General features: G+C 40.8%; 1 protein-coding gene across 4 annotated transcripts in view; it reads right to left on the bottom strand.

The window, feature by feature from the left end:
* The window catches only part of synrg (synergin, gamma), a 117,159-nt gene extending 103,217 nt beyond the window's left edge, over positions 1-13,942 (bottom strand). For 3 of the 4 annotated variants that reach the window (XM_041198451.1, XM_041198453.1, XM_041198454.1), the window contains exons 1-2: positions 13,921-13,938; positions 7,525-7,565 (exon numbers count right to left, since the gene is read on the bottom strand). In XM_041198451.1, the coding sequence (XP_041054385.1) occupies positions 7,525-7,561 (37 nt within the window). In that variant the 5' untranslated portion in view covers positions 7,562-7,565; positions 13,921-13,938. Of the gene's footprint in view, positions 1-3,483; positions 3,535-7,524; positions 7,566-13,920 lie in introns of all 4 variants that reach the window. The other variant, XM_041198452.1, reaches the window with a different exon arrangement.
* Between the last annotated feature and the right edge of the window lie 248 nt (positions 13,943-14,190).

Genomic DNA, 14,190 nt, shown 5'->3' with positions numbered 1-14,190 from the left:
TCCGTTTCAAGTAGCACATAAAATACAAAATGGATGATTTTAGTCAGTTTTTCTTCCCTCCCACCTCTGCACTCTGGCCCCACCAGATCCCCAAATATTGACATATTGAAAGATAGATGTATCTATTATGCTGTGCAGTGATAGTTGCTCTAGCAAACAAATAATCCATTGGAAGCTTAACAAATCATAAACCATTGATTAGTAAACAATAATTAGTTCGTCACATTATATATCCCACATTTCTCTTATTTAAAATGAGTTCATTATCACATAAGACGTCCAAACATCTTTTGTGAACACACTTCCAAAATATGCTAAACACACAAATAGGAGAAATTTTACAAATATATGCACAAATTCTACAATTCTATTCTACAGAGTGAAAAATTTAAACACCACCTCTGAGAAAGTCAAGAGTAATCTTAGCTTTGAGTTAGACTCCCGTCCCAAATATGGCAAATCAAGCTGATTAAGTGATTGAATTTCCACCATTTAAGCTACCCTTATGTCATTAAACCAGAGAAGCTGAATCATGTAGACCAGGAATGAATCACTTTTGATCCCATTTGTGCTGAGCTGATGCAATGGTAAGTGTATTTCTGAATTAGCTGATCTCAGCTGGGGCTGTGGAAAGGGTACTAGAATTGACTCCAATATCACCAAGGAAAATTATCCAGGATTCTAAATCCGGTCATTGTCCAGTAAGTGCCAGTGTGAACATCCCTGAGGGTGGGTTTGGAAGTGGCGGGGTGGCACCATCCATTAATAGCTGACACCTGTCATTTCACTATTTGCTCACAGGCTTGAAGAATGGTCATGTGGATGAGGTATCGCAGAGTGACTTGGCACCTATGGAATCATGCTTAAACAAAGAGTCAGCATCTTAAGGGAAGGAGAGAAAACTGGCAGAAGAAGACAGGAGGGTGAAAAAGAATTCAGAACATGCCTTGCAACCAGAAAAAAAGAGATGTACAATTACCACAGCTTTGCAGATGCTGTACGTTATGAGTAACTTTGAAGTTATATTCATTTTCACCCAAGTCAGAGTTCAGCATTGGATAATCCTGTGTCTTAGACCTGTGGTGCTGGCTACATTGGGTTTCCATGGTGTCAATAGTAAGAAATGTTTGAACTGATAGAAAACTCTCCAAATGCCACTTCAGTGTAGCTCATTCCTAAACACTTGCGATGTTAGTTCAGATGAAGATAGCACAGAAGGTGATACAAGAAGTCCACAAAATGAGAAATGATTCTGTTAAAAGGTTATCTTTTGATTTTCTCTGCACATGGGCAGGGGAAAAACAATTAAAATGTTACGAGTCCTACAGAAGGCTATTGGATAGAAGCATGCAGGGTGTAGTATTGCAGTGCATAGATCAAAACATCTCAAGATTCGATCCCTATGCTGAACTAGCTGGTCTCATTGGGTATTCCAATTAGCTTCAGTGTCTTGCGTTGTGAGGTTTCCTAGTGTTCCTAAAGATAAAAACAAAAAACTGCGGATGCTGGAAATCCAAAACAAAAACAGAATTACCTGGAAAAACTCAGCAGGTCTGGCAGCATCGGTGGAGAAGAAAAGAGTTGACGTTTTGAGTCCTCATGACCCTTCCACAGAACTGCAGAAATATTTCCAGTTCTGTGGAAGGATCATGAGGACTTGAAACGTCAACTCTTTCCTTCTCCACCGATGCTGCCAGACCTGCTGAGTTTTTCCAGGTAATTCTGTTTTTGTTCCTAGTGTTCCTGCTGCTGATTGCTTTTCAGCAACTCCAGGCAGTAAGTGCGTATAGATGCTATTCTTGATGGTGACGCCCTCCCAAATAGGCTGAGGCAACCACTGCCTGAGCTGCGTTCGTCTCTGGGGCAAAAGTACCAGAGGATTCCTGGAGTCATTCCTCACTAAGAGTGAGAACCTTGAGTGAGGGAGAGAAGGGGGATTTTTTTTTTTTAAATGCAGCATTACAAACTGCCAGAACGATAATACAGCTGTACATAGTATAGGTCACCTGGGCAAATGATCTGGTTAATAAATAATTACTGGAATAAGTTTTTTTTCTAAAAGGAAGTACCCTTTTGGTTCTGACGACAATACAGGAACAGAAGTCAAAGAGTTATTATTCCCAATAAACAAAGTAGTTAAAAGCAAAATCCTGCAGATGCTGGAAATCTGAAACAAAAACAGAAAATGCTGGAAAAACTCAGCAGGTCTAACCGCATCTGTGAAGAGAAAGACAGAATTAACGTCTCAAGTCCGTATGACTCTTCTTCAGAGCTAAAGAGAAGTAAAAACGTGATGAAATTTATACTGTTTAAGGGGGTAGAGCAGGTGAAGCTGGATAGAAGGCCAGCGACAGGTGGAGGCAAAGGAGAGACTGACAAAGAGGTCATGAACAAAAGGACAAAGGGGGGGTTAATGGTAGTAGTACTGGCTAAAGGAGGTGCTGATGGTGGCATTAAGGTCAGAAAGCAGAATGTGGTAATAGCAAAACAAGGGTAAAGCACTCTGGAAAGAACAACATGAACAAGTGACAGATGGCCCTAGTGGGGGTGGGGTGGGGGGGAGGGGACAGTGGTGGGGAAAAAGATTGAAAATAGGATAAGAAGTGGGGATAAAACAATGAATATAAATAAAAATAAAAATAAGTGGATAAAAAATAAAAATAAAAAAATAAAAATGAAGATTGAAAAAAGGCAATTAAAAAGGGGCATGGATGGAGGAGAGAGTTCATAGTCTGAAGTTGTTGAACTCAATGTTAAGTCCAGAAGGCTGTAAAGTGCCTAATCGGAAGAAGAGGTGCTGTTCCTCCAGTTTGCGTTGGGTTTCACTGGAACATTACAGCAGACCAAGTATGGCCATGTGGGCATGAGAGCAGGGTAATGTGTTGAACGGCTAGCGACAGGAAGGTCTGGGTTATGCTTGCGGACAGACCGAAGGTGTTCCACAAAGCGGTTACCCAGTCTGTGTTTGGTCTCTCCAATGTAGAGGAGACCACATTGGGAGCAGCGGATGCAGCAGACCAAATTGAAGGGGGTGCAAGTGAAGCACTGCTTCACCTGAAAGGTGTGTTTGGGCCCTTGGATGGCAAGGAGGGAGGAGGTAAAGGGGCAGGTGTCGCACCTTCTGCGATTGCATGAGAAAACAAAGTAGTTGCCTCAGATTTAAATTTAATACCCAAATTCATTCCATTGTTGATTCAGCATCTTTTTAAATTTCCTTTTTATTGTTGAGATGATACAGCTGAAATCAGACTCAATTGCAGGCACACACAACAGTCTGTAACATTAAGTCAGTGAGCCTTTGCAAGGGGCATTAATAAGAATAAATATAAACATTTATAGGGAGTATAAATTGGGAACTGGGTGTAATGGTATTTCTTCCAGTCTTCTTGTTGCTTGGAATTGCAAATCTTTTTCAGGAGTCGCAATGGGCATGACTTCCACAAATTATAATGTATTTGAAGAGCAAATAATGAATTGGAAGACCTTTTGTCATGCTGCTTTCAAAGAAAGGCCACAACGACTGTTCAATTTAATCTGGAATATTAAAACAATGGTGTAATGAAAACAGGCTTTTTTGTGATTTTAAATAGATAGATAAATCCATACTAAAAATAGCATCAGCTTGCTGTGCCCCACAGATCTCTCAGCAGAAACTTTCTTTGTTCTGTGGCAAGGTTACACCGTGCATAGCCAATATTTGTGATGTCCTAGATTAGGTCAACCCTCATCATCTTATTTAGTGTAAATGTCCGACTCAAAAGTAATTTTTCTGCTTGTTTCATATCCATGTTCAAACACTATTTCTGCTTCCAAGGGATCTTTGGCAGGCCTACATTTGTGAATTCAATTCGTTGACAATTTTCCACACATCGGAGGCATATTGATAGAATTAAACCACGCTTTAAAGGGATGTGAAACATAGATAGGAGGTTGGCTAAAAGATTGAAAACAAAGATCAATACTTAATTGATTCCTTTTGAACAGGCAACCTGTAAACAGTGATGTCAATCAGGTGATCTGAACGTGGATATAGGTATACATCAGAATTTGCCTACTGACCTTCAGAAGGGCATAGGTTAGCGAATTGAACAGATGACTTAGTTGAAATTTCACACAGAAAGAAGTGAAATGGTACACTTTGAAAGGAAGGATGAGAAGAGAAAACATACACCAAAAGCAATTAAATTTTACAAGGAGTAGAAAAGCAGAACGGTGACTTACACAGCCCTTTAAAATGGGATTTGGCTGCAAAAAGTAAGCATCAGGGACCTGTGCTTTTTGCTATTTATAAAAACAAAAAACAAAAACTTGTACTGGCCTAGCATCTTTAATGTAGGAAAATATCCCTAGGCACTTCGCAAGATCAGAATCAGATAAAAATTGAAACGAAGCCAAAGGAGATTTTTTTTATTCATTCATGGGATGTGGGTGCCACTGGCTAGGCCAGCATTTATTGCCCATCCCTAATTGCCCTTGAGAAGGCGGTAGTGAGCTGTCTTCTTGAACCACTGGAGTCAATTTGCTGTAGGTACACCCACAGTGCTGTTATGGAGGGAGTTCCAGAGCTTTGACCCAGTGTGAAGGAACGGCAATAAGTTTCCAAGTCAGGATGGTGAGTGGCTTGGAGGGGAACTTCCAGGTGGTGGTGGTCTCATAAATCTGCTGCACCTGTCCTTCTAGGTGGTAGCAGTCATGGGTTTGGAAGGTGCTATCTAAGGAGCCTTGGTGAGTTCTTGCAGTGCTTCTTGTAGAAGGGGTGGGGAACCAATGGTTTAGTCAAAGTAGGACCTTTAAGGAGGATCTTAACGCTGAACCGATGCAATTTATTGGTTAGACTGTAATTAGAATGTAGTGTCAGATTCAGTTCTCAATTTTAAGAACTATATCAAGGCCATGAGAAGAACAGGAGGCTTACTGAGAAGATACCAGAGAAGAGATTATAGGGCTTTAAAAGATATACTGGGAAAAGCTATTTCCACCTTTTGGTGAGTCAGTAAATAGACAGCAAAATTCTTTATCACCGAACAAATGTTCGGTTGTTGTAAAAATGTTTTTACAAGACATACCCATGCAAAACAGCAATGAAAACAAAAACAGAACAGCTTTTAAAAATGATCTGAATAAATATTTGAAAAATAAAAATTTAACAAGATATTGGAAACGGGCAAGAGAAGGGAACTTAGAGAGCACTGTGATCATGCACAGACATAATGAGCTGAGCTTTGGGGAAGTTGGTGGCATAGTGGTAATGTCATTGAAGTAATAGCCCAGAGGCACAGACTAATGCTCTGGGGACATGGGTTCAAATCCCACCATGGCAGCTAGTTGAATTTAAATTCAATTAATAAATCTGGGATGTAAAGTTGGTCTCATGGTGACCATGAAACTATCATCGATAGTTTTAAAAACCCATCTAGTTTACTAATGTTCTTCCAGGTAAGGAGGGAAATCTGCCATCCTTCCCTGATCTGACCTGGTTCACAGCAATGTGATTGACAATTAACCACCCTCTGAAATGTTCAGTTCAGGGGCCATTAGGAATGGCCAACAAATGCTGGCTTTGCCAATGACGCCCCATGAAAGAATAAAGGAAAAAAAACATAGCCTCCTTCTGTGGCTGAGCTATCAAGAGTAAAAACCTATTCACGTAGAGAAGGGTGTGAATGAAGAGACCAATTCCAATCTCATGACCTCATAATTTACTGCAGGGTGAACCTGCTCTGAGCCCATTCACTAAAAAGTACTTTCAAGAAGAAGACTGTTTCAATGTCAAAAAAAAAATCCTTATAACTTGGGAGCTTCTCTGTCTTTTCAATCTGTTAAGGTTCTGTGTAAATAATTCTACATACAATGCTTAAATAACTGTGATTTTAAGAGCTTGTTGAAAAGAGTTAAAGTAACTAGGATGCAGCCACCCCAGTTAGCCCAAAGTTGTTTATTCTGTTGTATTGTACCTTAATCACCTCTTTGCCTTGGAATATTATTTTATCTGTTAATAAATTTGAACAAGCAGTTTTAGCTAATGTATATGTTGTGGACTAGTGCTGTAGGTTTTTTTCCAAGTCCTGAGATGAATATGTATCTAAGAGAAAGTGATTTGCTGCAAATCAGAGTTAATTATTAGACTGGGTTATTTTAACCTATGAAAAGCACTGAATACAAATGTAGAGTTCAATCCATGGAGGATTCAATCTATGTCTGGAAACTCTGGCCAGCTGTGAGCATGAGCCATGAGCAAAGACCCCAAACGTGTACCAGCTGGTCCTGCCTACACCAAACTTTGGGCCAGAGCTTGTGAGGAGTGGCAATCACAGTCAGATTGCCACTCTGCTCCTTTTTACTTTACTTTCACCTTCATCCGGCACTGCACTTGCCTCATCAGGCCAGAGTCAGAAGGTCGGGTGAGAAATGTGCATTGCAACAGATCTCAGAGGCCTTCAGTGCAGGGCAGCAGCATCAGGGGAAATCAAATCTCAACACCTTTTTACAGCACTAGCTTTTATAAAGCAGGTAAGTTTCAAGGTCCCAGCCACTGAGAAGCCAGGGAGAAAGTAAATGTGTAAAGTAAATGTGTAGGATGGGTGGGAGGTAGATTGGATCAGGGGAGGAGGATGGTCAGCTGGAGAAGGTAGGATGGGTTGGTGGCAGTCTGGTGGTCATTGAAGTTTGCAGGGGGGTAGTCAAGGGGGTGGGTTGGTCCAGGGGGTGGGCCAGAGTGGGTATTCAAGGTGTGGGGGGCAGTTGGGGTGGGGGGGGGGAGGGGGGGGGGGCGGTGGTGGTTAGAAGTGATTTTAATTCTTCTAATTTTTCCTGGATAACTATTCTTCCAGGAGAGTCAGAACCAACTGAAGTCTCCAATTTAAATCATAGTATCGGCTGCTTCCCAGTGCCAGGTAATTGCCCAACTTCCTGGGCAACTGCCATGCAGTCCTTGCATGGGGACTACCAGGCGATCACCCAGTGCATCTTCTGGGATACCTGCAGGATATTGGTGCCCTCATCCCAGTATCAATGAGATTCAGTCAGGCTTCTTGCAAGATTGGTGGGGTGGGTGAAGGAGAGGGTGGTGGGGGGAAATAAATGGGAAAGGTGGAAGGAAAGGAGGAAAGAGAACAAAAAGGGGTCTGACTGTTTAGCTCATTTTAGGGTAGGAGGGGAAGGGTTAGGATGATCTCATCCGCACATTGTATAAGGCATCCATGCACTGGACTACTACATCTGCTGAATAAATAACACAGACATGGAGAAGCAAGGGTATCTGGCATGCTCAGGGTGTACTCTTCTGAACATTTACATGCATTTCAATTTTTTAAAAATATTTCAAATATTTTATATGCTAAATCCAACAATTCAAAAACAACTCAATTGGTGCTTACTACAATAGGTTAAAAGAAACACATGCAAAACTAAGACAATACAATGAGTGTTTATACATCATATGTAATGAATCACAAATGGTGCAAGAACACAGAAAGGAAAATAATCAAGATATGCACGGTAGAATTGCAGTATTGCCATACATACCTTGGGGAGTAACTAATCCCCCTGATACTGGGAACATGAAGCTGCAACCAAAGTAAAAGAAAATAAAATTAGCAAAACAGATTCTCACTGAGTTTCAACTGCTGACGTCCTCGAAACCTACATCCCAATTAGAGAAAAAAATATCTTTATACAAAAGGTTGAAATTCTTTGTCACAAACAATTATTGAAATAGAGTCCATGAATATTTTAAAAATGGAATTAGCTAGGATTTGAAAGAGGAATATTAAAGGATATGGGGAGCTAACAGGAAGGTGGAATTATTCTGTGAATTACATTCAGTGGTCGGAGATAAATGGCAGAATAGACTTGATGGCCAGAATGGGCTGTAACTGTGCTGCAATATTCGACAATTCTATGCCAAGTTATTATTACCACTGTGGAAAGTGGCTGTGCAGACAGCTTGTTTAGGAGCAGGGTGTTCATACTCCCCTTTTGAAAATGGAGCCTCTAGCCTTGCCCACTTATCCTTCAGTGCTTGTAGAAATTTCTGCCTTCCCCCCTCCAAAATATTTCCTTAATAACAATCCCCCCAAAATATTTCTTTAATAACAATCACGCCAAAATATTTCCTTAATAGCAATGAATAAATTCCAGACAGAAAAATAAAAAATTAGGAATTATTTTTAAAATAGTCACTTACTATATAGAGATTTCAGTTCCCAGTATTTGATACAACACAAAACTGAATCTTTTTGTTTATTAGACAGCAGTAAGAATTATAGCCTACCGTAAAATGCAACACCTTTGATGTATGATGTTCTGTGGCAATTCTTAAAAACAGTAATGTCACACATAGATGTTTTGAGCATCTGTGCAGTATTGCAGTCAGTAATAAAGTTCTGAATCCATTGAAACTTTATTTCACCATAAGAAACTTTTTAGTGCATCACCATGTTGCGAGCTCCCGATCTCAGCCAGACCATGAGAAAGGCTGCAGCAGCACCTCAAGGAATGCCAATCCACCTGTTGAATGTGTGACAGAGCCTCTGCACCTCCCCTGGCTATTACTATATTATTATTATATACACAGCCTAGCAATTAATTTTAGCATAACACTGCACGGAACTCTATGCCAGCCCCACCTCTTGCTCAGAAAGGCACTGCGCAGTGACTGATTATTTGTGGGGCTATGGAAGGATGGAAAGGCGCCACAAGAAGGCCTTTATGCAAAGCTGGACGCACAAAGCAAATGTTCCCACCACTAAAAGTTTGACGTTTCTTCAGAAGATTTGGAATTACTTCAGGAATTCAGCATTGCATATTTTCATCTCATAAATAAACACATTTATTACATTGTGCTACCAAAACATAAATTTCTGACAAAAAGTTCTTAGCACAAGTACATTAGGTGAGTAGGTTTGGAACAAGAAATCTGGCTGATAGATGTTCACTTGCACTAAGCACAGTTAATGAAAATCAAACCTACTGAGTGAGAGCACTGGCTCTGGAAAGAAAATATTGGTGACAAACGTGATCTAGCAGGTTTTTCCACTTCAAACTGGAACTTACTCTGCATCAGAGTATCATTATGACTCATGACTTGACAATCCAACAGGGCATCTTAGAGGTAAATTTTTAAGGATAATCAGATGTTGAATTTAGTATAGAAAGTGGCTTGTAGGCAACAAAAAGGTACTAACAAGGTTACTCATGCAACATGACTCAGTGCAGCTTTAAACGAGTAAATGTGTCAGCCTTGGCTCAGTGGGAGAACTTTCAATGCTAAGTCAAAAGCTTTGGGTTCAAGCCCTACTCCACAGATTCAAGCTCTTCATTTTGGCTTATATTTTAGTCCAGTACTGACAAGAGCACTACACTGTTGGAGGTGGTATCTTTCAGACAAAATGTAAAACAAAGGCTTAGTGTGCCCCTTCAGATAATTTTTTTAAAAATCCCATAACCATTGAAGGAGGCACTGGAGCTATTCTGATATCCAAGCCCACAATTATCCCTCAATGACTTCATTCAAACACATTATTTGGTCAGTTATCTCACTGCTTTTAGTGAGACCTTGGTGTGTGCACATTGCCTGCAGTGTTTCCCTACATTACACTTCAAAAGTAGTTCACTGGCTGTGGAGCACTTTGGGACATTTTGTGTTTGCATGTGACTTTCGGTACTAAATCTAATGGCCAATTATTCAGAAACGTTTATCTCTAGGATGTACTGTTGCCCTGGCAAGCCCCCAAGTCATGGTGGTGCTACGCTGCAGTCTTAGTTGGAAATATCTGGGTAGTTGTGTTTGCCACTGCTATCTTCCATCTAGAGCTAGTGCTCTCACTCAGTAGGTCTGTTTCTTCAAACTACGGCAAGTGAACAATTTTCCCTGCGGTGTTACTGGCCTGAAGTTGAGTTACTCCACAATACATTAGTATGCTATTGTTTACATACACAAAGATCCATGAACATGTGCAGCCGACCCCATTCTAGTGCCAGTAAATACTGTATTTGCTAAAAGAGTTAGTTCTAACGCATTGCCAATACAGTGAATAAATTGGCAGCAGATTCCTCCTTAAAACGCTTTATTCTTTCTATGCATTGCTCCCCACCACCACCCCCAACACGTCTTTGGTTTCTAGTGATAACTGGTTTCATTGAATGCACCATCACATTGATAGAAGTTATAGGCAGAGTAGTCATACAAGTCTCCAAACAAGACTATTAGTACTAATCTATCCAAATCACAACAATATTTATAACATTTAATAAAAAGATAGAAAGCAGGCATATGTAAGCACCACCAATCCCCTTCCCCATGCACTAAAAAAAGTGAGCTCCCATGCTCAACAATGAACCACAAAGCTGTGCTACATGGGAAGAGAGAGGCCAGCAACTGAAGGGCTGGAGGGTAAAATGACAAGACCAATAATGTAAATCGGCCATTGCCCATTATCGGAATGAGGGAGCTATAAAGAAAAGCTGAGAGCAAGAGTGACAGTCCCTTTGTTTGGCTCACCAGAAGCACTTCAGGAGAGCTGGCATTTTATCAACTGCAAAATCTGGGAGTCACAATATAATTTAGTTATACTAGTGTCATAGAAGAAGCCATGAAATATTACTTCCATAAGTCAATATGAAAAAAAAATATACAACTTAGGGCAATACTTAATATATGAATCTCAAGGTTGTAACACATTCAAAAGTTGCAGATGATAAAGGTTCCAGGGATCTGGTCTGCAAAGTAAAGCTTTAGTTTGTGCCAATAACCATAAAATAGCTACCTTGAACGTATTTTTTCATACCAAGAGATACTCTACTGAGCAGTTTTATTAAGTATTTCCAATATTCACCCAATTAATTAACTGTAGATTTCTATGCAAACAACTCTTACGGCTATTTCCACCTTCCACCATGTTAGCCAAACAATTTTTTCATATTTGTCCTTGGGGATGTGGACAATACTGGTGAGGCACTAACTTGCTATGATGGGATTTAAACTCATGACCTTGAGATTGCTAGATCAGTACCATAACACTAAAACTGTTGCACCCAGTTTACTTTGCTGCTCATTTTATCCAAGTGTCAAAGGCCAAAATGTCTAGCACAAATTAAGCCAAAATAACAGAATCATGAACTGTGTCAATTCTCAACAACTGTAAAACCAGCTCACAACAACAGATCAAAAATGAAATACAGGTCGAGTATCCTTCATCTGTAAACTTATTACAGGTACCCTGTATTTCTTATTCAATGGTATATTTTACTTTTCTAGCCATTTTATTTACTTTAGACTATAGGTAGCCTTGGCTTCGGCCATTGTAATGAAAGTAGGCATAGGCCTATATGCGGTATCCGAAAACTGAAATTACCTGAAATCTGAGGCACAATTGGCCCCGAGGGTTTTGGATAAAGGATACTCAACCTGTAGTGCGAAAGTCAGAATTTAATATGATTAAGCCAAAATAAATTGTTTTTGGGGTTTTTTTGAGTAATCACGGGTACATCGCTCTGCATTAAACTTGAGCAAAATGGTTAAACATCCCTACTGTAGCTGGTTAACCTGATGGTAGGGGTGGGATTGGGTATGGCATGAGAGAGTTTGCATGGGGAAGGATGGAATGCCATGGACTGGGATTTAAGAAAGTGCTGCCGTAATAGATACTAATTTCGCTGCAAATGTCTTGTGGGTCTCCACTAGTTCTTAAATAACACTTAGTTACATCTTGGATCGAGAAGCAGCCCTTAGTTACAAATATTCCACTTTCCTACACAGATCAAATCACACATACGTAATTTAAAATTGAAATGCAGCTAGTTTATCATGTAGCTATTTTTATTCCCCCATGTTTCTTTAAAAGATTTAAAAGTCAACAGTAATGAACTCTGGCTGCTCTAAAGATTTGTGCACTTTTACATGTTCAGCCTCAATTCTTACATGGCTCACAGTATTTCAACAGAACTGTCAGTTCTGCACTGTAGCCATGCTTTGTGTTGTTCATTCTCTGAAAAAGTCGGAACGAAAAAGAAAACTTCCAATACTGCTCGCACTGTGCAGCCCGGGGGCAGATGAGTAAATGAGTGGGAGGGATGTTTTCCCCATAATCCTTCATCTCGCAAGTTAACAATCTCAGCACTTCTATCTGAAGGGACATTTTTCAATACTCAAATTTCCAATAAATCAATACAGCTCTCATGTTTCCTAGTAAACTGAGTGCAACAGCCAGTCTAAACGTGACTATTTTAACACAAATGCCATACAATCTTACTTTGCTTAATGTGCCACAGCGTTAAATATAATTGGTTTTGGGAACCTTATAAAAATAGATAGTTGATTCATATAGTTTCATATTACAGTCTATTAAAAATTAGAGATCAGGATGCTTTGGGGGATGTACTGTAAGAGGCTTCTTAAATAAGAGCCACATTTAACAGGAATGTCTGAGATGTTCAATACATCGAGGAAAAGGAGAGAATGTTCAGCAACTTCAATCCAATAATCATCAACCTTGCTGTCAGATGCCTTTTAAAATTAAGCTAGTAAAATTCATTCACTTGAATCACACGTCTAGCCAACATGGAGAGGAAGAAGGGGAAGAAGAGGAGAAATTAAGTATTCAATCATGACAAAATTATTGGATCAACTTTGGCATCTAATATATCTGCTCAGCATTCCTGCTTGTCGGCGGAGGGGGGTGGTATTTCTAAAAGCCATAATCACTGCCCTAAACAGCTTAGCCACTACTGCATCAAACTAAAATGGTTAGTAGCACAAAACAGCCTTCAAAGTACCTCAGCTTACAAATTCTTGTATTTTTTGTTACTTTCAAAAAAATAATCCACTCATGCAACAAAATGCAATAGAGAATACACAGCAGACATCATTAAACCAACACCAAGATCAAACTCTCTTTTCATCCCAGAAGTACCCAAAATTAAAAATTCGATACAGCCTAACCTGCTGAGCATGAGAAATATAGTTCATTCCATATTCACAGTAACTCACTGGGGAGATAATCAAGCAATTCCAAAACTGGTTTATCCCCTTACCCTTTTCCTGGCAAACTCCAAATTGCAAAGATCACTGGAGTTACATTAAGTGAGCTATGAATACTTTTATTTCCCGATTACACATATTTATTAATCGTTTTAATAAATGAGATTGAGGAGGTGGGGGGGGGGAAGAGAAGAGGGCAAAGAGTTAGGAGGAAATCACAATTCAAGTTTTGTTAGATCGCGTTGAGCCAAGCGACTTCCACCTAAATTAGTAATGCTCGATGAAAAGAGATAGGGCCGGATGAAAGATAGATGAAGCACGATCTCCTTTTGGAACATCAATTATTCAGTGTAAAGCACATCAGCTTCCCGTTCCATTCAAGTAACAGGGCTGCAGCTTGAAAGTAAGGAGGTTGGTTGGGGGTGGGGGGGGGGTGGGGGAGAGAGGGAGAGAATGGGATGCTGCATTCCCTTTTATTCAGCCCCAACCCACCCTTTTTCAACGGGGGTGGGTAGTGGGGGAGGAAAGAGGGAAACACGAAGTTTCATTAACAATTCTTTTGGGGAATCGGGAAAAGGGCTCGCAGCTTATTTTTTTATTATTTAAAAACTACACACAGTTGAATCAAAGTAAAGGTAAATTAAAAGACCAGATAGATAGAAACAAGAGCTTTCCGGCTGTATCGAGGCCACTCAGGGGGTAAATATCCATTGATGGTGGGGGAGGGGGGGGGGGGTACTGTGTGTGTCCTGGTCACTGACCCAGACTAACCCCATTTCCCCCCCTCCCCTCCCCCCATATCATCATCTTGAAGAGAGAGAGGGGCGGCCGCCAGCTCTCAGTGATACATTTAACCTGCCGCCGGCACAATCATAATTCATCATCGGATCTAACTGATGAATAACAATAAAACAACAACAACAAATGGAGAATCGTTGTACCTGCCGCCACTGCCATTGCCGCTGCCGCCGCTGCCGCTGCCGCCGCCGCCGCCACCGCCACCACCTGAACCCGGTCGCAGCGCCATCTTAATTCAGCTCCTTGTCAACCAGCAACTACTTCCGGGTCACCCCCCCCCCCCCCCCCCCCCCCCCCCCCCCGCCTCGCCCAGCCCCGCCCCCTCAAAGGTCACCGCCCAGTCACCTGTCACCAGCTGTGCAACTTCACTGTGTCAGCCAGTCAGTCTCAATCCAACATGTCCCAGACACTCC

The sequence above is a fragment of the Carcharodon carcharias genome, chromosome 10 (genome assembly GCF_017639515.1).
Source record: "Carcharodon carcharias isolate sCarCar2 chromosome 10, sCarCar2.pri, whole genome shotgun sequence".
In the NCBI taxonomy this organism is placed as follows: Eukaryota; Metazoa; Chordata; class Chondrichthyes; order Lamniformes; family Lamnidae; genus Carcharodon; species Carcharodon carcharias.
The sequence above is the reverse complement of the archived record's forward strand: the minus strand, read 5'-3'. Positions and strand labels throughout refer to the sequence as shown.